This window comes from Passer montanus, unplaced genomic scaffold (genome assembly GCF_014805655.1).
Source record: "Passer montanus isolate IOZ18808 unplaced genomic scaffold, ASM1480565v1 scaffold3, whole genome shotgun sequence".
In the NCBI taxonomy this organism is placed as follows: Eukaryota; Metazoa; Chordata; class Aves; order Passeriformes; family Passeridae; genus Passer; species Passer montanus.
This window is the reverse complement of record NW_024367707.1, coordinates 10163542-10190060: the sequence shown is the minus strand read 5'-3', so window position 1 is coordinate 10190060 and position 26519 is coordinate 10163542. Positions and strand designations below refer to the sequence as shown.

Below are 26519 nucleotides of genomic sequence, written 5' to 3'. Positions count from 1 at the left end.
ATAAGTTAAGATCATATCCTCATGAATGACAACAAATGACAAAATTTTTGACAGTATTTGAATCAAAAGTTAAAGTACCTAGAAAAAAAAAAAAGAAGATAATTGTGAGACATGATTCTATATGCTGTAACATTTTGTGAAAGCTAACACTTTGGGGGAAATACTGTCAGGCAGTATAACAAAGAGAAGGAAGCATTAAGTGGACATAATTAATCATTTACTGATCACGACAAAATTTTTTGTTTTATCCTTAAAATCTATAATCACCTGCAGTAAGGGAAATATCAAATAAACAGTTGAGGTCTAGAGTACTACTCTTCAAGGATCTAATTCTTCTTTGCATGAAAGTATCAGTTAGTAGCCAAGAACTACCAAAGTTCAGTCAGTAGCCAAGGACGTTTACAAATTTCTACCAATAATATCTGTGGTCAAAAAAGCTGCAATCAAAAGGAAACAGTGTTGATCTACTTGTGATCTAAAGAAGAAAACCTTTTACCTTTCCTTCTTTGATTTTGGTTCCAATTATTTGCCGTCTTTGCTGGATTATTTCAATGAGTTGGTCACATTCTTCCATCAGCTTGGTTTCTTGGCGGGATGCATTTACCTACAAAGCAAAACCTTATGATTAGCAAAAACTTTTTTTGACATTTTCCATCTCCAAATTTAAAAACTGCTTTTTCTAAAAATATCGGGATTGGCGGTTTTTTTTCTCCTTTCTGTGTATAATCTATGTTATTTTCAGTCCCCTCTTTTTGATTTTGCGAAGTACTGAATTGAGTCTCAATGCATTGTGTGCAGGAGACAGGGCTTGCAAACAGACAATCAGGTGTTTCTAACTCAAGTGAGAAAAGTCTGGTTTGGTGAGTATTGAGTGGTGCCAGCTCTAACCCACTCTAGTGAGAAGCGAGGTCTCTTCAGGAGGTGTTTCACACATCATGGTCTGCAGCCATGTGAAGCACTGCAGTGAACATCAGTGTGCTCAAGGGCACAAGTACTGGAGCAGAGTCCATCTGCTGCAGCATCCCCTCTCACTGCTGCTGGTGCCAGCATCTGATAGCAATATATGTGTAAAGAATCAGAAAAAAAGGTTAAAAGTTCTAATCATATCTAGGAAAAAAAAAAAAGAAAGGAAAAAAAAAAAGAACTTATTTCAGAGCTCTGTTTCCATCTGCACTTTGCTAAAAGAGGGTAAGAAGGTAAAGCAGCTTTCAGCCCTGGCTAATTGCCTCCACAGCCATGTCACCTTTTCCACTGGGATAATAAGAGCCAGTGGAGAACAACAACAGGGAATACTTTCAGGTGACAAGTGACTATATTGCACCCCTTGACTGTTTTTTCAGTACGATGAGCCCCATGATTCTGCATCAGTATTCTTTTCTTTCCTTCCAACAATATGTTTAAACATGCATTTACCTGTAAGCACATTATGGAACTCATTAAGCTAAGCAAATGCTTATGTATCTAAATTTGGACCAGAACCAATTTTACAAATAACCTTCTTATGTGAAATTCAAAATGCCCTCCAGGCAAAGAGAGGACTTGTTTATGAAGACCTGCTTTCATCAAGGTTTTGGATTATCTTTCTGAAATCTTCATAAAGTTAAAGTTTGTTTGCACATTTTAGAGGCTTAATTATTAATTAAGACATCAAGTAAATGTCTTAAAGAGAGAAATATAAAAAGAGAGAAATATAAAAAGATAGAATACATTTGTTTCTGGAAAGGGCCAGATGTGACTGCAAGTGCTGGTGAAGATGTAGAAGGTTTTCCTATTATGTTGGTTTAGGTGCCCATGGCTCTGCTTTGCTGTTTGCTCTGCCTTCTCACCATCACAGTCCATGAGGAGAGAGAACACCAAACAGCCCACCCAAAGCCTCTAGCAGTGCCACTGTCTCTCCACTGATAGCTCAGGTAACCTAGAAAAGTTAGTCAGTCTGCACTGTCCCTCCTACTCCCTTTGCTCCTGTTGTCCCAGTACCTCAGCTGCATCACACGTCTTACTTTGGCATGAAACTCTGCAGAGCTGCTCTCAACAGGCTGTACCATGCACTGGTTTCCCTGCCCTGACTTCAGGTTCACTACTGGACTGAAATTCCACCAAGGAGCAGGGAAGCCTGCACAGGCTCAGCCCGGGCAGCGATCCCACCACTGCCTGTGGGCACAGCTCCTGTGTCAATACCAAGGCTGGCTCATGCCACAGCCAACTTCAGCACTTAATTACAGTAACACATTTGGCACTTCATTATGGTAACACTTGACGGGATTTTTGAGTACCTTCCACTCAAAGTGTTAGTTCTAGCACCACTTACATCACCAATTTGCTTTGTCAAGAAGATCTAATTAATTTTTGGGATAACTGTCATGAAACATAAAGTAACAGGAAGATTAAGTCAACATTGTTTCATTTAATACTCTAGTTGATTTGAATAATAATGTATTAATTGGATCTTAACCTAAAAAGATCTAGACTAAGAAAAACAAAATGCTTGGAAGAAAATCTCTGGATTTCTTTATGCACTGACTGCAGACTTCTCTTTTTCTTTGAAATCTGAAAAGTATACTCTTTTCTAAACACCATTTGAAGACTTTTCCAACTTTATAGCTTGGACAAGCTTGTTAAAAATGAAAATAATATTCTAAAATTATATTATACATTTGAGCTTTGTATGAAAAAAAATATCCCTCAACATTTAATCTAGGGGCTTTTCTTAAGCTGAAATACTACTTAATCATATTTTCAGCTCCCAAAGCCTCTGATTCAATAATAACTTTATAATTGAGCACATGCCTAATTTTAAGTGCACTATATTAGCTGTGGCTCTAAAGGGACTATTTGTGAGATTACCATTAAATATTATTTACTTGTATGTTCCCGAGGAGTCATGTGTCAGACTAAAGAGCCACAGGCATGGACCAGGGCTCCGGTGTACAGGTGCTACAAAAATAACAGAGTGAGGTTTTTCCTTCTGCTTGAGTCCTTTGATGAACAGCAACCTTGACAATAACTTCCAGCTGGGCTGGCCAAGGAATGTGAGTTCTGTCTGGTCAAATATTTGAGGTTTTACATTCTACATTTTTTCCACATTAAAAAACAAGCCCTCCTTCCAAGGAGTTTGTTAAAAGAGACTGATAGCTGCCTTATAAAGCCTGGTGACTGTGTCACACACTTTGTGAAAGTCTCCAAATCACAGAGAGAGCTGACTTCAGTCTGGGCTCCCTTCACCCAAGATGAAGGTTGATTCTTTAATCTGAGGTATCTGTTGTCTGAGAGTTTATGCTAGACTTGGTGACACCTTTCTATGGAACCAGTTTTGGCATCAACTGGTTCCTTAAACATCCATGTCCAGAAATACTTTGAACCTAAAACTTTCTGTTTTATTGGTATCATTTTTATAAATTTCTTTTCCATGCCAGAGTTAAAATTGACTAGGAGGCCTTATGATTTAGCAAGAACTATGACATCCACAAAGAAGAAGAAGGACAGATTCTACTTCTCCTGATTTTGTGGGGAATTTATTCCCATTTCTGAAACACACACACAGACCTCGAATAGTTTACTGAAAAAAAACCCAACTACCTTACAAATTCCAGGTTTCTTTCTAGGTTTTCCAGACATATGGATAGGGACTGTTGTCCTTTGCCTCGGGAAGTAGGAGTAGTTAAAAAAAGAAGAGAAATGGGGGTTCCTCAGATGTCTGTCAGGGAGCTGGAAACAACAAACCCTCTCAGCCCAAAGGGGAGAGCAGGCCAGCTGTTCCAGCTCCACAAGCTGAGAACTGATTTGGAAAGTGTTCTGCTCTCTGTGGAGGTTTCCCAGGCTTTCATCTTCTGAGACCTGAGCTAAATTGCAGCTTAGCTCATAAGAAAATGAACGTGGTGGTTTCAAAGTCCCCAGCAGATGTTTGGGAAATCACAAAACTACAGAATGGCTAGAGATTTGAGGTTACAGTGGAGCTTCTATGGTTAATTTAAAGGCAAACAGAACCAGAGGGCTGGATTCATACCCATGAAAACTTCCTCAACTAATATACTGAAGCAAAGGATTTTTTTAGTGTCTCAGAAGAATTTTCCTTGCAATAGCAAAACTCTTCCACTGAGATTCCTTCTGGGTGAGGCAATCCTCCCCACAAGTGGAAATCTTCATGTGTCTTTTTGGCAAACAATCTCTAAATGACAAACAAAATAAGATATCTTAAATTAGAGAGCATCTGCTTTTTAAGGCTATGCTCTTTGTGATAAATTCATCAAAACCAGAACAATTTTTATTTCCTAGTCATGAGTTTATTATGTAAAATGGAAGAAAGTATGTCGTAGAAAGAGTCTGATCTTTGGAAATTGAGGTATGAATCTGAGTTTCAGATTCATGATTTAAAAATTGTTTCAATTTCTTAAAAAAAGAAATTATTTGCACCTGTGGCTGTACAGGTAAAGAACTATGAATTTTTCTTTATGTGTTTAAGTTGATAGTTACAGAATGACTATATCCTATGGCTATAAATGACTATGTACTCATCACAATTACTGTATACTCAAAAGAAGACAAAAATATCAAACAAGGAAATTGAATGATTCCACTCAAAATCTGTTGCATCATGGCCACACACTTCACTTTAGATCTCAGCCTGAATTTCTTCTTGCACCAAACCCAGAAACTGAGATTAAAAAACCTGACATTTTTATACATAATGGCCAATACCTATTTGCTCTAGGAAAGTTTTCCTCATTGTCATGTAGATATGGAACACATTTTTTTGGATTAGTGTCCCTAAATTAATTAAAGGATTATACTCTTCTAAAGAGAGAGACTTGTTTATTTTACTCCATGTTGTAAAGTGAGTAACTTTTCTTCATAGAGCCAGAGTACATTGAAGTATTATTTTAACATCATCCATATGGAATTTATTTATTTAATGGAAATACAAAGGATAACCATTAACACACATTTATGAAAAAATGTCTTCCTTTTCGTTTTATGACCATGAGAGTTGTGGATTCAAACTTCCTATATTTCATATCCCTGTTTGATGTTATGGGTTGTTCAATTTAGTCTTCAACAGAGCAAAAGCAGAACTCTTAGAAAATAACTTTTTCAGGTTTTCTCCTAGTCTAAGCATAAATCTGATTTTATCTGTGATGACAAACCATGCCTTTGGAAATACGTGATATTAATCAGCTTGCCATCTGAATATAAATTTTTTAGTTTGAAATGGTGGGAAAAAAAAAAGGTCATCTTCCATTTCAAGTGTGCCAGAGGCTTTGTTTTTGTTTGCATTCCACATTTATCTCTAACCAGGAGACCGGTGTTTAGAGGCAGTCTCAGAGCAGGTTAAACAAAGGTCAGTGCAAAAATATGCCATCTTACTCTGGCTACATAGGAATTTTGTGAATGAAGGATCAATTAGGCCAGGAGAGCTAAACCACTTTGGTTCCAGCAGATAAGACTATCAGCCCCAATCCTGACTAAAGGTAAACCTTTTTTATAAGATTGAAGTACTCATTTTACTTACTAAAATATTGTTTTGAATTTTTTGTCCCACCGTGCTTTGAAGCACATTGGTGAGAAACTAACCAGCAAGACACTTAGAAGTCCCCTAGTGACAATCTCATCCTAAAACAAAAAAACCCCAGAATTTCATGGGGAAAAAATAATTTATAGGAATCTCATTATTTTTACTCTTTTTTTACACTTTATGTTAGACCTTTCTTTAAACCTAAATAATGAAAATATTTTTAATTGAACAATTCTTTTTAATTATTTATTGTTTTTAGTTTTTCCTGCTGATATTAAGCCTTTGATCCATATTGAGCAAAATATTCCACTTAATGTGTTTCATGTAGGACAGAAAAACAAAAACTATCAAATAATCATTGAAGTTCAAAGGACTGCCCATCCTTTCATGATATTGAAACCAGTGCACTTGTAAACAATAGTTCAATACTTAAAACTGTCATCCAGGATCCAGGGTCTTTAGCCCAGTACTCACAAGAGGACCAGTGCCTTTGGTCTCCCTGCTGCTCTCGTTGCTCTTTAGCTGTTTATGTTAGGCAAAAAAAGGAGGAATTCAAGAGTGTTTTGTTCCCATAATGATAAACGACTCAGAGACAGAAGGGTCCATAAATTGATAACATTTTGACTGAAAAATTACAGTCTCTGATAGCAGGCACAAAATTTTACCTGCTGCATTAATTAACCAGTAATTAATAGTGAAATAACCTCCATTTACTAGTCTAAGGTAAAAGTCTTGCAAGAATATCAGTCTAGGAAAAATCTGCACATCTGGATATGAGAGAAAGGGAGAGGTGGAGCAAATCAGGACTGGCCACCTTAGCAGGCAGTGAAAAGCTCTGTTATTAATTTATATACAATCTGTGTGACCTCTTACTGTAACTACAGCTCCAATTTATAGAAGGTACAAAACAGTTTTAGGTGCAATAACATATTCAGCACATGCTTAATCTGTACATAAAATGTATGCATAAATGCTGCAGTCCCATATTTCTATAAGACCAATTATACATTTAATTAGTAATTTTTGAAATCAATTTAATAATTCTTTAGGAAAATCGTATTTAACTACTAGGCTACAGCTTACTAGGCATGCAACTTAGGACATCCTTGAAGGAATACTCTGTATCACCATATGCTATGCAGCATGTTTTGTCAGTTTTTATTTTTGAAGTTTCTCTTTTCAGATGCTACATAAATTTAAGACTCTGAGTAAAGCTTACCTGAGAAATGAAGTTTTATGAGAGTGGAATTAAAAGTAGAATGAAAGTAATTAGAAGTCAAAATGGATCATACCACACATTTGATTAAAATAACCTTAATAGAGAAAGAGTCTCTTGTACTTTCTCTCATTAGAAATTGTCTTAGAAAAAAGAAATGCTGTAAACTCCATCCTAAGGTTTTATTCATGTGATCAGGTTTGCTATTAGTATCTTACTATATGGGATATATATAGATATATATAGATATATATATCCCATATCTTACTATATCGGATATATATACATATAAACTTACTAATGAATGAGAATTCCTAATTTCCTTCAACTCATATTTTTCTATTTCAGAAATAAAAAAATACCATTTACTTTTAGCACTTCAATATAGCAAATAAATGTAGCTGCTGAACAAGCATCTTCACAAAAATGGAAGCTAGTGGGGCAAAGGAAAAAGCAAATTTCTGTGGATGTCTGTTGCAAGTTATCTGCCAAGTTATCACACATATTCCACAGTGATGGTAACCACTTATCTAATCCATTGCTCCTTTCCTAGAAAAAAAAATCCCCAGCAAAGTAGATTCCTTATTCCAAAGACCTGGTATTACTCTGAAGGCCATTTACTGCAGTTCAGACACCAGGATTTACATACAGGCTTTCTAACTAAATTTTGCTATTACAAAAAAATAGAAAAAACTGAAAACTTCTCAGTTTACTTAGGTTTTGACAAAAATAATCTCAAGGAGTGAGTACCATGAAAATTTGTAAAAACAGAGTACTCACTGTTTTTTATAGTGACAGACAAAACCTCTTTATTTTTCAAGGGTCCTTTGAGAATTGTATTGAGAGCTGAGTTTTGATTTTGCTGTCTCTCAAGAAACAGAAATGCCATGCAAAAATTGATAGAGACATTTTGTTGCAAAATTTGGAGGAGCTATCTTGTCACTGAAGTCTTATGAGAAACTCAACATTCCATTATTATTAAATTTTCCTGTTTGGCTCATTTCTTTTTTATCAGCCATGCAAAAAAATAGCAACAGCAGGGTTTTTTAGGTGCTGCCATCTTCTCTTCATTGGTTTTGCACTACTGCTTTACACTGAAATGAAAAATGTATCTGGTAAATGTGAATGCTGAGTATCTGTGCCAGTGAAATAAAGGTTCTTTCAATGAACTACTTTTTATTCAGGTGATTATATAACATGACTATAAAAAACACCATTTGACACTCACGAACTCAATTTTTGACTGGGAACTCTACACTGAAATTTTGCCTGAAGCCCATCTTTAGAAGTGAGCTAGAAACAGAGCATTTCTGTTACATACAAAGAGCAAAGGATGAAGCACTTTGAGGGTTACACAATTAGAGGAAAACGCCTCCTCTTTATGCAACCCAAAATTATTTTACAGTTGTCCAGAATCTGCTTCCTATGACGTTTGGTGAATTCAAAACAAAACAAACAAAAAGACTGAGATGCAGATGCTATAAAGTTGTCTGCAAGCAAAACCTATTTCCTTTCTCCTCCCCCCTAGATAATTGCTCCAATTTTTCCTCCAGCTGAGTTCAGATTAGGTTTCTGTCTAACAGATGAGAAGCTTCATGGTATTGATGATATAACAGACATTCAATCATGCATTTCCTAGAAGAGACGAGAAACAAATCCAAAAAACAGAACTCAAATTGCTTAGAAACAAAGTAACTGGCATAAGAGGCTCATGCTCAAATTTGTGCCTTATGTCAATGAATGCCATGGTCTAAAAGGCTTCTGCAGAAACCTCACACAGTCATGGAGTGGAAATTATGGCAAAGAAGCAAATTTTCTGTGTCACAGAACCTTGTCATTCAGAGAAACCTGTAACACTAAAAGCAGCAGGAGCACCTAGACACTGATGGCATTGTATCCTCCCCTGACTGAACTAAGAAGGGGCTGAATCCCGAGCTGCATACAGCTGGAAGCGGCGCAGCCAGCGGAGCGGGACGCAGCCCCCATCACCTTGCATGTGGCAGGCGTGCAGGAGAGGGTGGCAGTGCTGCAGGGCTCACAGACAGGGCCACACAGTGCTAAAGGCCACACTGACCAAGGGACACCTGAGGTGGGCTGGTGTGGCCACAGGGGTGCTGTCACCCAGGGATTCACCTATAGGGCCGTACCCTGGGCCTGTCAATCCCAATTTTACAGCACTGTTTTTGGAAGATTTGTACAAGGTCCCTGCAGAAAATTTAAAGATAAAATTATCCAAGACAGTTTTTAACGCCCTTAAAAAAGTTTTCTACAGATCCCATCAGAAGTGTGAACGCAGTGAACTAGGTCTACAAAGAAATACATATCCAAGTAGCAATCGTTTCTATTCCATTCTCTCAGTTTGTGGAGAAAGCTCTGTTTTATCCCATGGATCAGTTTGTCACTTCATGCAGCCACAGGTGCCTTCCCTGCACAGAGTGAGCAGCAGAACTCAGCAGGGCCAGCCCTGCCAGCTGCCCTGGGCCAGGGGCTGCTCTGCAGAAAGCAGCAAGGCCAGAAGCATGAGGTTGAGGACTTGCCATGGTCTCTAAGGAAGGAAAAAAAGCTTTCCTGATTAACAGCCTTCAGGGTTTCTGCAAAACCAAGTAATGACAGACAGGATTACAGTGGAAGGGAGAACGGAAAGACAGAAAAGTTAGTGCAAAATGAAAAACACGTTAGAGATGTGTCTGAAAGATGAGTAGAACAAGTGTGTCAGCATGTACCTAAACAAACAGAAAGATTTGGGACAGAAAAGAATGTTATAGTCTTAAGCAATCATATTTCAGGGTGTGTCTCCCTTTGAGAAAATGGAATTTTAAAAACTGTTGCCATAAGCAAATAAGCTAATCCATGTTAGGCATGAAAGCAGACATGCAGACACTAAAATTGTTGTTATTATTATACAATGTTTAATATTATATCTTACTTAAAGCAGTAAAGAATACAGGTTTGGCTTGATTTATTTACAGATTTTCTTGCTGTTATGACCACAATCACCCATAGGAATGCAAGACTGGAAGTGCACTTCTTGAGTCTCCCAAGATCAGGTTCTTCATCAGGATAAATCCTGTCATAAATTGATAACCTCCATCTAAAAACTGGCAAGATTTATGCCTTCCCTGCTGTGATGAGAGGCCAAACCAGATACCCCACCCCAGTGGCTGGAAGGCCTCCAGAGTCCAGATTATCAACATCGCTGATGAGTCCTTGTGCACTCGTGGAGGAAAAAAAATGAAAATAAGTGCTTCAGAAAGGAATAAGCATTAGTTGTAAAACATAGAGAGATTGGGTTTTGGCCTTTGCTCTGGATGAAAGCACAGTTGGGAAGGATGCATGGCTGGATCACTAATCTGCCATAAATCAGGTTCCTGGGAAGCCAATGACTCCTCACTTGAGATGAAAAACAGTGACTTTGTGACAACATTTGGTTTGGCTGGCGAGGATTAATTTATTCAGAATACACAGAGCCTGTTTGTTGTTCATATTTGGAAACACCAGCTTCTGGTCCATATCAAACCAAAAAAGACATTTCTTTTTCATTTTTCATGTAACATTGAACTTTTTGCCTTATGACATGATAAAGGCTTAAAAATGTTACTGTTTATAGCTACAAATAAATGTTAGTGAGCATGACTTTTAAAAGTTTGTCTACATCAGAATAAAGTCTTGGTAACTTTAATACAAGGAATAATAATAATTTCCTTTCCTTCCTTGTTTTCAAAGTTCAAACTATATCTGAAACTGAGAGCTTATTTCCTTTTTTTTTAATCCAGTTTTAAAGCCCCCAAAATCTAAATCAAAACTATTTCAAATTAGGTAAGGAAAGTCAAAGTAGGTAACAAAAGTCTTTAAATTTACTACCTATGTTTTTATATGTTTTAAAATGATGTACAACGTATTGTACATTATTATCTGTAATATAATATATATAATAATGATAAAGAAAGCATTTGCTGTAAAACTAACTTCCTGTTCAGTTTCAGCATTTCAGTGAGTTCATACGTCAAAGCTAATACATTACCAATACATTTCCATTACATAGAAAACTTTTCCTAATATTTTGCAATTTTAAATTTGCGTTGTTAATGTTTTAGCCAATATATTGTTTAATTTAATTTTTAATTCAGGTTCCTGTCTTGGGTTTAATTTCTCTCCTGAACAAGCAAGAAGAAAAAGAGTGTACTGACTTTTCAAAAATCTATCTAAGCCACAGTTTGTCCAATGCTGGAGATATGCACATCATATCAGAAATTTTCACAGGGCTCTGAGAAACAGAGATAACTTCAAAGTTTACCTCCCCATCCCCACTTGCCCAATTTCCAGCACGGCCGAGGTCCAAGGTTTTGACTGAAGCTCATTTCTTGATATTTAGCTAATTTAAATGCTAATTAGACTAATTTGATGAATAAAACATGGTAGGAATTCATTAACAGCTATGTTGCGATTGCTTTATGTCTACAGAGAAATTTTCTGACACAGGACTCCAGGGACAGTAGCGCATCTGTTACCAGTTGAACAAGTTGGATTCTTTACAACACTAAACTTAGAGCTGGGAATGCACTGCAGAACTGCAGAGAAGATGGAGGAGCAATTTTAAGTTTTTCACATCTAGCACATCTTGGAGACAGGCCACCAATGAAGAAGAGGCTTTGTGCTGTCCTGAGCCCGTCTGCTTCATAGGGTTTGCTCTGAGCTTTAGACGCAGGGGAACAAATGGTGCCTTATCTCTGTCTCTCAATACCCTGATGCCATTCCAGCTGTTCTGCCTGGCCTTATTGGTGTCTATACAAAGGAATTAAACCATTCAGCTAATGTCTCATACTGTGGATTGACTTTCATGGTTTTATGGAGCTCTGTGAAGTTGGTGAGGCTCCAGAGAAGTGCAGTAGATACAAACATAGATAAGATGATCTCTTTGGAAGAATAGGGAGTTGTTTGGCTTTGGTTGGTTGGTTGGGTTTGTTTCTTTTTTTTTAATGTGTTTTGTTTGATTTTGTTTGCTTTGCCTTTTTTGGATGAACTTTTTTTCACCTTTCTGAGGGGGAAAGTATAGGTTCAGATCCCACCCTGCTAAAGATTTTTTTGATTCTCAGAGTGGAATAAGTAAGCGAAGCAACTAAAAGGCCTGTAAGAACCTGTCTTCTTTGGAAGACAAATATATTTAATGTATGACTTTTGGGTACAGAGAAGTATTTAAGTAGTTAATTCTGACTAAAAAAAAAAAGAAAATTAAAACAAAACCAGTGTTAAACAGAAACCTAAATGAGTTTGGGAAACTGGGTGTTCCTATATTTTTGCCTTCATTTTCCACCTGTAAATATTTCTCTATCTCAAAAAGCACCCAGAAAGACATGTGTTACAGGTAGTAAGTGATGTGTTCAAGGACAGTAGCAGTGGAGGCCATAGCAACACACCATAATTAAAACAGGACAGAAAGGAATGTAAAGGAGGTTATCTGCATTGAGAATACCACTTATCAGTGAAAAAGCTTTAAGTCAGTTTACCATTTAATTTCTGCACTTGTGTGTTTGGTTTTATTTATTTTTATTTTTTTGGTTTGTTTTGTTTTTGTTTGTTTATTTTGTTTAAATGTTTGCTCCTGGATGCTAGAAATGAATGTAAATAAGAATTTCTAATCAAGGTCAGTACTCACTTCTACATGTTGACAGGTCTGAATGAGTTTTGCCAGAAGAGTTTCCAGTTCAGTGTTCCTCTTAATAAGGTTGGTGAGGTTACTCTCCAAATTTTGCTGTAAGAATAAAAGAAAAAAAAACCCACATTTCGGTGAATATTTGAAAAATCAAATTACACAGGTATGATGAACATGAGGCTTCCTTATTGATATATTCCATTACATGTTTGATTAATTAGCTGCTTTGTCTATGCAAGACAAGAGAGCGAAAAAGTTCAAGAAAAGAGTGAATTCTGGAAAATAGGTTTTCTAAGGACCTAATAATAAAGATTAAGCAATTTGTTTTATTCGGGAAGAAAAAAATGAGTAAAGAGAAGACCAGAAATGACAAGAACATATGCCCAAAATAAATATTTATTTTAACTGAGAACATTTTTGACTCCTTATTTCCTGCTTTCAGTCTAACATCTGAATTTAAAACCCTGCTGCTAACTGAGGTCTCAGAACTGGTCAGCACTTTCTTCTTAACATTTGAAATGCTGGAGGTGTTTTGATCTATTTGATTTTATTCCCTAGTTCAGCGGAGTTATATTTTTTAATAAATAATTCAAAAGAAAAACATCCTTTCTATGAATAAGAATGAAATACCTGCTCACAAACTCTGCCTTCACTAACTGTTCATAAGAGAGAACTTGTGGCATGTTTCTGTGTTTATCAGCTGATTATGGTTGCCATAAATATCTGCAGCTGTGGTAGAGCAAAGTCTTTTCCAGCTCACAGATCTGAGGCTGCATCCTGGCTCCCTGCAATTGCATGGGAGATTGAGACCTAACAAAAACGGTTTCAGCCTCCCTTCTCCTCCCTGCATTCACAGAGGGGAACAAAAGCACACGAGGAGCAGGTCTGTGACAGCTCTGACCCACTCCCTGCAGTTACTCAACAGGAATACCAGAAGTGAGTCCTGTGCTTTTCTCCTGACAAGGGCTGCAAGTGTCTCTGCACAACTTTCATTAATTTCAACCCTCCTCATCTTTTATTAATGACCTTCTTTTCTTCACACTACTACCTTCCCTCTGGTGTATCTATTCTTTCATTTCAGTCCCTGCAGCTACCATTAACTTACCTGACTTGTATAACCCTCCCCCAATTCCCACCTCCGTACGCACATTTAGAGTGTGCGTGTGTTTTCTGGTGTTATTATTCCCTGCCTATTTCATGCTGTTTAAAACACTTTGTTCTTTGCCCTCCCTTTCTGCAGCCATGCAATTCCCTTCCCATTTTTGCATGTGGCTACAAACAAATGAAGATGGCAGTATTGAATTGCTGATTCAAATGATACACGCTTTGGCATGTACCAGGGTGATGCTGTAAGCACTGGAGAGGCAGACAGTTCTGTTCCACTAAGGCAAACACAACATTTTGGTGGCTTTGATGTATATGACCCTTTCAAGAAGTGTGATGGGTGCTTGAAGTACATAACTTTGGCATTTTCTTCCCAGCAGAGCCTTGCATATTGCGTTTGACAAGCTCTGGCTGCAAAAATACCTTCTACACTACATTTATTTCATAGCCCATTAAAACAAGGAGTAACAAGAACAGGCATTTTTACCAAACTGTTTGTGCTGGATCTTACATTTCCATAAGCCTTACTGTGAACAATCTTAATTGCAAAGGCATGTTGGCTGTGCTGTCAGATGTCCCTTTGTAGCTCTGAGGCTCACAGGCAAAGTCAAAATATCATATATAGTTACAATATCAGATAACTTTTGCCTTCAACAAACAGTTCCTTAAGATGATTTAAATGAGCAAATATGCTTGCAATTTTATTCATACGACTTCTTAATCTTATACATTAATGTTTTATATGTTTTAACATTTTACACTAAAATGTTTGAATGAAAATTGTGTATCCTTGATTGACGTTATCTAATTTAAAACATATTACTGAACATAAAAAATACTGGCAGTTGGTACCTACATATGCTATGTAGAAAAATATATTGAAAATGGTTGTGGAACACTGCAATGATTTCAAATAACTGACAGTTATTTCTCTTCAACTAAGGCCATTAATACAAGAAGAGTCAGCATTTTTCTCTGAAACAGAAATGTATTGACCCATAGATTATATATACGTTATTATATGATGAATATTTAAAAAATCTGGATTTAATAATCTATATTCCTCTGTGTGTGTATATATATATATATATCTGATGAACAACAAAATATTAGAATAAGTTTCCTATCCCGTGACTATAAATATAAACCCACATATATTATAATGGCTTCACACAGGTCTCTTGATATCTTCTGCATTTCCTGACCATGAAAATGGAAGAAAACTATGAAACAAGAGAGTTGCCTTAGAGAAATTTGATTTAATCCATTCCCATGATCAACCTCATTGAACTGTGAAATTTTAAATATGGGAAGTCTGGAATTTTGTTTCCATGCAGTTTGGTATGCAGGAGATTTTTTTTTTTTAAAGTCAAGAATAATCAGAATTTTGTAAAATTTTTGATGAAGAACATCAGTTTCTATTAATGCTTTACCAGACGACAAGAACATGGTGGCTGCTGTTTGAAATTAATGTCAATCTTTCCACTTTCACCAGGGCAGTACTGAATGGCAGCTCTTAAAAGTGGTCTTATTCAAAAGTTTTAAAGTTCATAAGACTTGATCAATTCCTGCAGTATGTTTTCCCAGATTTTCTCTCAGCAGTATCTTCCTCTAGTACTTTCTCCTATTATTTTCTCAGACAGACAATGGAGTCATTTTATCTACCTTGTGATAGTAAAGTTGCAGAGTTTGAGCTCTGCCCTTTTCCTTTACTCCATGTAGGGGGACACAGAAAAGGCCTGAACATTTAAATTTCAGAAACAGATGTTTGCTCAGAGACTTTCCAAAGTGTTGCAACCTCATTTCTCATCCACACCAGGAACTTCCCCAGTTGTGTAAGCCAACACTGCCAGATTTGGAGGTCCGGCCAACTTGGAAAATTAATTTAGTTGTTGTAGACCAGAATTCCTGGGAGACTGAATTTTAGCCAGGTTTGAAGTCTGAAGCAAGTGTGCTCTCACATTATGATGAGTACATGTGAAAATGAGTAGCAGAGTAACCTGAGTCCAAGTACCTTCCTTCTTCCCACCTAATCTTCTACTGCTGTTCTGTTGGGCAAACCAAATTACAATTGTATTTTTGGTAATGTGCTACGTAAATCACAATTTCTTGAACATTCACATCTTCCTTTTCTTACCTTTTTTTGTCAGTTGCTAATTTTCATTGTTATCTGTCTATTAAAAACTCATCTTAGAAACTCTGGTGGGGGTTTTTGGTTTTTTTTAAGAAGCACAATAGTTGCTCTGCATTTCCTCTGTGGACAGGCTTCATGCCTGTTAACTCAGTAGATGCAAACTGCTCTCAACAAGCAAAAGCAAGGCTGAATGCTTCCTGACTTACCAATGTAGATCCAGTCCAAGATCTTGACATTCCATGCATGCTTTGAAACTGTTTTTACAACAGTATAAAGTGAAAAGAATGCTTACTGTCCATTTAGCACGATCTGACAATTATACAACATAAATATTCCTATAATCTTGGGATAAATCCAAGTAGATGAAACCCCAGACACATAATTGAAAAGGACAGTTAAGGATGATGTTTCATTTTGACTCTGCATGACTATAAAATGATATGATCCAGGGACAGGAATCTAAGTTGGAAAAATTAATGCCAAAAACTAGAGGAAGGCAACTCAGTATTGATCACATATTTTAAGCTGCTGTCTAGCTCATGAACACGTTGCTGCTGAAGTCATGATCATGTTGCAGCAACAATTGCGTGAGGCTTGTGCCCTGATTGAAGTGGAAGGTCAGACTAGATGATCACAATGGTCTCTTCTAGTCTTTAAATCTATCAGTCTATGAAAACCAAATGTGAACCCATGCCCTTTGCCAAATTAACAGTCTCACGCAAAGCATTGCTTGTCTAAAATAAGAAGGTAGCACAAACAGATAATCCTAAGCTACTATGAGTTGGAAATTCTGTCAAAATAAATTAATGTAAGCTTCTAAAGAAGAGAAATGCTGAGTTGTGTGCTCCTGCCTTACATCACAGCAGACAAAATAAAAGCATTCCCAAAATCATCCTCTCAGAGACATTTTCCATTAAAAAAATCTATTTTAAAAAGCCAAAAAATAAAATAGATAGCTATCAGGTACAATGGAATTTTCAATTTCTTTTGAAGTAAAGCAACTGTATTTTTCTTATTAAAAATTCTATTCTTTCTCTCACTGGTAAATATAAGCAGTCATTTGAATTTTCCACTCACTGTTTATCGGAAAGCTTTGAGAATTGATACACTGAAACTGCTGCATGTGCTAAGACATGCAGTATCAGACAGTGTATGTAACAATAGTCCTGACCACCATTTTTATCAAATCACCATTTTATCCACCATGACCAAAGTCTTATCAAGCATTGACTGCAGCTTGCATTTCCTTTGATCCTAGTGTAGAACTGACCAGAGTAAAGCACATTTTGAGACTATCTCCTGCATAGTGGAACTTAAGTTCAGTAATTATATAGGTTTCTTGAGAACCATTCCCCCCCTCCCATCACCTCTTTACAAACAGTCAAAATGAAACAGTTTTTATACATTTTCAGACTGGGTTAGTTAAAGTGTGTAACTTAAAGCCACACAGTTGGACTGCTATAGATGAGGAATAAAACATCACAAAGCAAAAGTGTGATCACAATTCTAACTTACTCAAGCAAGCAGGGAAAGCAGGGTGGTGTTGACATGGCAGATCAATCTTTAGTATGTGCAGGCTGGTTAGAGACCATAAATGTACTCCCTGTCACTAACACAGTCCATGCAAACACATCTTCAGTGAAATGTTTTCCTCTGAATCCAAAAGCATTATGCTGCATGTGCTCCAGGTATATTTTCACCTCGTCATAGTGACATACCCCATGAACTAGTCCTGTTGCCCCAGGACTTGTGTCTAACCTATTAAAAAAGTTGCCTATCAAATCCAGAATAACTGCCAGAATATCAAGCATGGTTTTGAGCCAGGTTTGGGGTATATGTGAACTTATGCTTCATTTGGTGTTCTTTATTTAAATGGACATGCCAGGTGCACATGGAAAAACTTAAGCTAATTTTTGTTCTATGTACTTGTCCTGAAACAGATGACTACTCTTCTGTAGCATTCATGTGATCAATTCTGTATTTCTCCAGCCAGGGAATAGTAACACTTTAATATGAATGATTGACCTCAAGTCTCAAATGTGCAGAGCCTGACAACTGCACTCCACATTCCTATGTGTAAAGAAATAACAGCTATGATGTTGATAGACTCCTGGGAACTAGGATTTTTACCTCAAGTGATTATAGTATATCACAAGGAAAGACCCATGAGATACTGCACTGTTAATTAATTGTCCAGGACTATTTTTATTAAAAGTGCAATGAAAATATCTGCATGAGAAGCCATTATGACTCCAATGATGTTAACTAAGTTGAGTATTGAATATTTCCATATTTCATAGGAATGTCACAATTTTTTATTAATCTCTATTTAACATGGGACATTGTGGAAATTGAAGGAAATCCAAGCACTTCAAATTCTTGACCACATAAAATCTTTATTAACTGAGAAAGCAATATTCTAGGGAGAACCTCCAATTACACTCTCGTGTCTCTGCAAAGCCATGCCCTCAAATATACCAGGGGTTCCTGCCATTTGTAAGTGCAGTTCTGCCCTTTTATTTAACTACACCAATCTGTCTTGTGAATTGTTTTTCAGTCTTCCTCCACTGCTTCTTCTCTTTTGCAGAAAGAAATTTCATGGCTGGTGCCTTTGAGGAAAAAGAACAGGACAAGAGCTATATATGTAGCACCCTATAGCAAAAGTGTTCCATGGATGTGTACTAGAAGTTTGGAAAAGAAGCAATACATACACTTGAAAACTCATAGCTTTGCCCAAAGCAGGGACAATGTTTACCCAGAACACAGGTCAATGTAATTTTCACTGCATACTTATTTTCATAGTTATTTTTTTATTGTAACAGAAGGACAAATAAAAATGAAGTGAAAATAGAATTTTATTTTAAAGGTTTTCAAACTTGTTAAAATATTTCTGTTCCGCTTTAGATAATGACAAAACTGACTATAGGACAAACTGAGAATTTTTTTTCAATTAAGCTATTAGGAGATATACAAATGTTAACTTGTTTGGGATCTGGGGGGGTGTTTCAGGTTTGTTTTTTTTAATAAGTAATTAATTGAAGAAGGACCAGAACAATAGTCAGGAATCAAGGATCAAGAAGGAATAGATTTAGCATCTTACCACTTTAAAAACTAAAACACAGTTTGGGCTGATATGTGATTTAATAAAAGTTTGCAAAAATGTAAAAATATGTTTGAGGCCACAATATATTTGATCTTTTTTTCCTGCCTCAACGCAGGAGTCAAACTGGAAGCTGAAGTGTTAAAAGAGCAAAACAAATACCAGAAACCCTGAATTTAATGCATGTCATAAAAAACTTATTGTGGCGAGCTAGAGGGCTTATAAACTTATTCTTTTCCCCATAGGTTAATCCAGTGCAATGAAGGGGGTTAAGGACAACTTGAACTATTGCACAGCTGTCCTGCAGCACCCTAGCTAGATGTACTTCCAGCCTCCCAGGACATGGAATGTATTTAAAACCAGGAATTCAACACAAGCTCCTGCCCATGAGATGCATAACGTAATCCTGCCCAGAAAGATCTGGGAAGTATTCATTCCAAAACCTGAAATTCTAAGTTTTCCACCTAACTAACGGCAGGCATCTATACAAAAACAAAACAAAAATACTATCTAAAGAACCAAAATTTATGCAGTGTTAATAAACTCCTGGTTTCTACAGATGTCTGCCTAAACATTTCTGAAAGTTGTATTTATTTAAGAGGTTTTATTGTGGAAAGAAATCTGGGTTTAATCAGTCAATACATATTACTGCATTTTGCGGTTGAAAAATTCCATCTTATCTGAGTGGGTATGTGTAGGAACAATTCAGTATTATGCAAAGCTGGCAGGTTAGAAAGGGCAGTTGGATAGGTAAGAAATGGAGCAGGTCAATGTGGTGATTTGGTCTGCATGAGGTAATAGTGGTGGAGTTGTCACAAGCCCAATTCAGCTCTTTCTCCTGGCCTGTAATAAAGCTGACACTTGAGGCAGCTGCACCCTTCTGCACTTGTTTCTCAGTATATCAAACAGCACATTGAAGGATATTATTGATTTCCCTCCTGAGGATATTAATTGTCCATGCAGAGAATGAAGCAGTGAGTCCATCTCCTGGCATGACTAGAGGGTCTGGCACACCCAGACTCACACTGGCCTTGTCTCTCACCAGGCAGCCAGCCTGTAGCAGCTGGGCTGACACGGAGCACCAGCAGCTCCTATTCCAGGTGTGGGAGGGGCTGTCTGGGCAGTTCCACAGCTGCATCAGTGACCACGACATACTCCCACTGTGTCCCAGCAGCACAGAAGGAGCCATAGAGGCACCATTGGCAAACCCAAGGGAAGCCAGAGAACTGCAGCTTTTTTGGAAAATGCTGGTCCTGCATGTGTCATGGTTCATGAGGCAAGTGTCACCAAACCAGCTGAGGAGAAACCCCAATTCTGGCATAGGGTGAAGTATGCTAATCAAAGCACCAATTACAATTGTGTTTTATGGGGGTTTGTTTCTTGTGTTTATGAACCCTCTGAAATTTTGCCAAGAAGTACACCATGAGCTAGTTACGACCCTCTGGAGAGCTCTGCTTTTTCCTCACAGAAGTCGTTGAAATCTCTGCCTTTTCCTTGCAGTGAAAATACCATATACTATACCTTGCAGACTACATACCATAAAAAAGTTGGCACCTGTTCAGTTTGGTGTTCATTCTGTCACATGCTCAATGCCTTGCTGCCCATGGTTAGAGCTTGCTCTAGACAGAACTGTAAATCTCTCTGTTTTCTTCTCCTCATTTGCTCTATTGCCTGTTCAGCAAACTAAAACCATCTATTAGATTGAGTAAATGCCCTGAAGGAAGTTTGGTGTGAGGAACTTGTGTTTCCCACAGTCTTCAAGTTTAGATATAAGGTCAACTTTTTTGAAGAGAAGGCTTAAACATTCATCTAAAATACTTGTCAACCTGACCTAATAATATAATTATCAGTATTTTTCTATACAAAGCTTTTGACCAAGCACCAGGTCTCACACTGAGGAGTTACTAAAATAACAAACTTGATGCCTTGGACTGGCTACCTAGAACAGAGGCTAGACAGAGTTAGAGAATAAAGTAGGTATTTATTAAAGGCCTTCAATAGATACACCTTGGGCAGTGCCTCTCAAGGGCTACACTCAGGATGGACAATGGTCATGAGTTCTTCAGGATTTTTTCCTTTTTTTTTTTTTTTTTTTTTTTTTGTTGTTGTTGTTTTGTTTTTTGTTTTTTTTTTACAGTAGCCTTACTGTATCTTTGAAAAGAGACAAAAAATATTAAGAATAATAAAAAGGATCTAACAATATATTAAAATATTCTTTATTATTTAAATGATGGAAAATATCTAGAAAGAATAAAAGCAACCAGATCAGATTCCTTGATAACACCAGTTTATATTATTCATGCATCTGGAGCATTTATAATGTGTAAAACATTGATTTCACAATAAATATAGTAAAATTTCCTCCTTTACTATTATTTTAAATGTAGTTCCCTGAAAGGAATATGATGTGCATTGGGTTGTCTGCAGTACATACACATTTAGGAAAAAATGTGTTGTCTAAAATGGAAATGCCACATTCACAAGAGACAATATTCTTTGTTCAAAATTTGCTGTTACTTTATTCTCTAACTCTCTAGCCTCTATTCTAGGTATCCAGTCCAAGGCATCAATCTTTGGCTCAGATTTCAGGTACAGAGATGTTATTATATTTAAACCTTTGACTTTATAATTTGCTATGGATAAAATCAGACAGTAACATTACATATTCTTAGTAGAATTACATACTTAGGGACTTACTGGAAAGAATATGATGGTAGCGAGATGAGTTTAAACTAAATAGGGAGTATAAATTGCAAAGTACAGATAATGACTTGGAAGCAGATTTTTTTCATATTTTTGTCATAGTCAGGTGAAATTTCTGTTCTGACCTGCCTAGTCTTTATTGCCAATACTTTCTCAGAGATCAGCTGAAGATTTCAAATGCACTAACCACCACTACTGCCACCAAAAAAACCCTACCCACCCCAAACCTATAAAGACAAAAATTAAACCAAAACACCAACCAGCCCCCCAAGAGTTTTAGCTGAAAACCTAAAGTTCTGAGTGTATTTTAAATACTGATGGACTAGAAAAATAACCATGACAAATCCAGCACTTAATTTTTCCCTTGCATTTTGCAACTGATAAATGAAAGAAAAACATACCAAGACACTCAGAAGACAGAAGTATCACCCTTTCTCCTTTAATGTACAATACTAAAAGCTTTTCCTTCCCTTACCTCATCAGTGCATCAGCTCCATTCCCAGACATCCTGCTCTCCCTCACTACTCCTACTTCCAAAACATGCTCATGATTTTGCTCCATTTTTTTCTGGTCATGCTGTGACCTGTCCAGTTGCTGCTACAACATGCCCCTCACCTCCTGCTAGACTTTATGAACCTGAGCTGAACTCAGTTTTTGGCGCTTGATTTGCTGGCAGTGTACGGTGCCAAGAGTTTCTGGGAGGAAGGTCTGAAAGTAATGTGGGTGCTCAAGAAAATTCTCAGGGAGTGAGGGATGCATGCTACAGACAGCAGAACAGCCAAACAAATAACTCCTTCCCATGCTACGATGATATTTTTCACTCCCTCGTGGAGTGCATTTTCACAAAGAAACAAAATAATCAATTCAGTGATAATCCAACTATAATTTTAGAGTCCAATAATGCAGAACACATTATTTTTCAGCAGTCCTCAATAATGTATATGCAATGATTAAAAAATTGAAGCAGCCAGAAGCAAACATTCCATATGGAAACCACAGCAGACTTGCCTGTTCACTTACCTCAGCTTTGCAGATGATCACAGACACGTTTCCCTTTACTAATGTGAATTAATCAGTTTGTATCAACTAATGAGTTGTTCATGCTAGTATGACCAATTGCATGAGGGTACTTCAAAGTCGTGAGTTTTAGCTCAAGGAGTATGTTTGTAAGTAGTCTTGTATTTTTTTACTGTGCTCCTATAATCAGTTGCAGCATGCCTGACCATAAAATGTAACTCAAGCCAGTTCTACTTCATCAATAATTGAGACCCCATGACTATATACTGAACATTTTTTCTTATTTTTTTACTTCTGATTACACATACTTTGAAAAGTAAAACAGAAATAAAATTTCTGTGAGTTAAGAATTAGTGGATTGTGTAAGACTGTTTGTGATATCACCACAGAGCTCTGGTTCCACAAAACATTTAAAAAATACATTAAAAATAAATCTTATGCTGTAGTTTGCAAGGTGATAGATCATATAATATAAAATCAAAGGATATTTTTAGGGAAAGAAATGCAAGTACAAGCCTAGGTATGTGCAACTGTAAGATTTCAAACTCACAAACACAGGTCTGTTTCAATTTCTAAAACATTATTTCTACTCTTCTGAGTTAAAACTTTGCTTTCTTGATATTTCAGGTTTTCACCTGAAAGGCAAAACACAAAGGAAAGGCCACTTCTTTAAGAGAGCTGGAACAATCAATTAAAGCTCTACGTCTTCTAACAAGAAAAGACTTTGAATGTTTTACTAATAAAATAAGGATGATATTCTTTGTTTATGGCCTTAATATTAAGCACACAAATTTGCACTAGTAAATTTAATAAATCTGTGATCAGAAAAGAGAGCATTTAATCCTTAGAAAACAAAACCAATATATAAGTGCATATATATACTGGATTTCAATAAATGCTCAATTAAGAACGAAATATTTATGAATAATAGAGAATAAAACACCTGAATCCACAGTCCATTTTGTATAAGAACAGCAAGTGACAGGTATAGTTAAACCTTTCTTTAACATATTAAAAAATTCAGATAAATCATCATAAATTGTAGGTACTACTTTTCCCTGGTACCTCTTACTCCAAAATGCCAAATGCAAAAATGATGGTCCTCTAAAGGTGTGATCAATGAAGCAAGTGCCAGATTCTGCACCTAGAACAGGGCAACCCAGGTTGTGTGTAGAGACTGAGGAATGAGAAGCTGGAGAACAGAGCCATGAAAAGGGACCTGAGGGTCCTGGTCGATGGCAAGTTGAACATGAGTCAGCAGTGCCCTGGCAGCCAGGAGGGCCAACCTTGTCCTGGGGGCATCAGGCACAGCATGGCCAGCTGGGCAAGGGAGGGGATTGTCCTGCTCTGCTCTGAGCTGGGGCAGCCTCACCTCCAGTGCTGGGGGCAGTTTTGGTGCCACAATATCAAAAAGACATCAAGCTATTGGAGGTTGTCCAAAGGAGGACCATGAGAATGGTGAAGAACCTTGAGGGAAAGCTTTATGAGAAGCAGCTGGGAGAAGAGGATGCTGAGGGGAGACCTCATTGTGGTCATCAACATCCTCACGAGGGGAAGCAGAGGGGCAGATACCAATCTCTTCACTTTCATAACCAGTGACAGCACTCAAGGAAGCAGCATGAAGCTGGGTCACAAGAGGTTTAGTTTTGATATCAGTAAAAAGTTTTTCACCCAGAGGGTGGCTGGGCCATGGAACAGGCTCCCCAGGGAAGTGGTCACAGCACCAAGTTTGACAGAGACCAACAACATCCTCTGAATGATGCTCTCATGCACATACATGGTGGGATTGTTGGGGTGTCCTGTGCAGGGCCAGAGTTAGACTCAATGACCATTTTTGGTCCCTTCCAACTCAGCATATTCTATGATTTTATGAACTTTGAATGATTTACAAAGAATCTTAGAACATTTCATCTTATCCATTCTAGCATACCTAAACTGGCCTGCTGATCATCTTTACATCAGGTGGGATAACAGTAGTAAAATGTAGAAACAGCTTGCCTGAACCCTCCCATATAGCTTTGCTTATTTTTCTGTAAACTTTGTAACCATAATATGACAGGCATTCAGGTAATGAAAAATAAATGACTTCTCATTTTGCTGAAAAGACTAGCAATTTAGAGAGAAGTGCAAATCCAATTATTCCTACAGAAAGAGGGAGATCTTAACAATTCATTTGACACATTTACATAATGTGACCAATTTATAACGACTTCCTCCAGACAAATTATTCATTTGATTTATGACAGCCTTTGAAGTTTTGCCTACTATCAAGGCTACCAAACTTACTGATGAAAACATGAGTCAATGCTGATTATATAAGTATGCTTTTCATGGCACTTTGGGAAGATATTAAAACTGTAAAGCACATGGAAGTCTCAACCTGAGGCCTTCAATTAATTCAGTTTGATTTTGATCTCAGACAAAGTTTTCTTTGGAGAAAAGATATGAACTTTATTTACCCAGTACATTATTTCTGTCTTCCCTAAATCCATTGTTTCTGAGAGATGAGGCTACAGATTTTGTGAGAAATACCTTCTCTTTAGCCATATAAAACATACACAAAAAAGCACACATCTATTCAGGTGCTCATACATGCTCTGTAAAGTGAAAAGAATGAGTAATGCAATAAGCAAGGGGTGTAGAGTGAGAACAGGTTATTCTCTGGTGTTTCTAAAGCACATGGTCACCAATAACATTTTGAGGTCACACAATACTGATGGAGTGCTGAGCCTGATTCCATGTGCAACAACTTTTTAATTTCCTCATTTTTCCATTGGCTGAATTAAGATCTCTTCCCCCTGGATAACTGAAGGCTCAAGGGGCCTCATAGAATATCCCTGTACTTAAAGGACACTTACAAACAGACTAGCTCTTCACAAGCAGCCACACAGAGAAGATAAGAAGCAACAGGTATAAGCTGCACTGGGAGACATTTCACCGCCATGTAAAAAAGACTTGTTTTAGAGTAGGAACAATCATTTACTAAAATAGCCTCTCTAGGGACAAGGGAGAGTCCTCATCGCTGGAAGTCTTCAAGATGTAATTGGACAGATAGTCTGCATAGTCATCTAGGCTCCCTTTTCCATGAAAGGTTGAAACAGACCATCTTGGGAGGTCCCTTCCAAAGTGTGGTGCTCTACAAGTGATGATTTATTAATCACTCTTATTAGTTAAGGAGCTGTATCTATAACTGATTCATTATTTTAAGTATGGCCCTGTGTGCATGGCCATGGGCATGTGTGTACATAGGGATTTGTTTTAGCAACCCTCCAGTGAAATCAACCTAAAGGTTAGCTTGGCCTCTCATTCTAGCTTGCTGAGCCTCATGGCTGTATTTTGAGCTAATTTGCCCAGTCTGAAACTATTTCAATTATGACACTGTTCTCTGATTTTGAACACTACAGTGCCTTTAACAAAGTGAGTAATGTACAGGAGAGGAGAACTGACATCTCTCTAATTCCTACTGGCCTGATCCACACTTTCCTGTATCTGCAGATGCTTGGAAAACAAAGCCTGCCAAGACCTGCAAACGCTCAGGATGTCAGGATTTCCCAGAGGGAAGGCTTTTGACTCCTTAGCTCTGCACATGAGTTGGTTCACCCCTGCATAAACACACAAGTCTGTGAGATGGCCAAGAAATAATTGTGCAAATAGCTGAGGAGGGGTTAGGAGAACCATGCCCTATATTGCCTTTGTAACTATGTCAAGAGAGGCTTTATTCTCTAAATTGCTGTTACACTCTGATAGGAAAAACAAGTGGGTTTCGGTAAACCTTTCACTTTGCTGTAACTGTTCATGCAGGAGATGGGACATACATTTTGGAAATTACATATTCTAGATAATATTATTGAATATTGAAATGACATTTGCATTAACTTCCATTTTTTTCATTTGTTTCTGCCAGAGTGGTTCCTATTGAATATATAAAACCAGCTTTTACCTATGACTTTTGTAATTAATAAGGAACTTATTTTACTTTATAGCTCAATATCTCTGTTTTCTTTGTTTTCAAATTAAAGCATTTGTTAATGAAGTTAACAGTGATGCAAATCTTCCATAGTCTTTGTTTCCATAGTAACCACATTA

At 37.2% G+C, this 26519-nt stretch overlaps 1 protein-coding gene across 4 annotated transcripts in view; it reads right to left on the bottom strand.

The window, feature by feature from the left end:
- Positions 1-26519, bottom strand: part of MID1 (midline 1) — a 238773-nt gene that overhangs the window by 30112 nt on the left and 182142 nt on the right. For all 4 annotated transcript variants that reach the window (XM_039714476.1, XM_039714475.1, XM_039714474.1 and 1 more), the window contains exons 3-4: positions 12379-12474; positions 497-604 (exon numbers count right to left, since the gene is read on the bottom strand). In XM_039714476.1, the coding sequence (XP_039570410.1) occupies positions 497-604; positions 12379-12474 (204 nt within the window). The remainder of the gene's footprint in view (positions 1-496; positions 605-12378; positions 12475-26519) is intronic.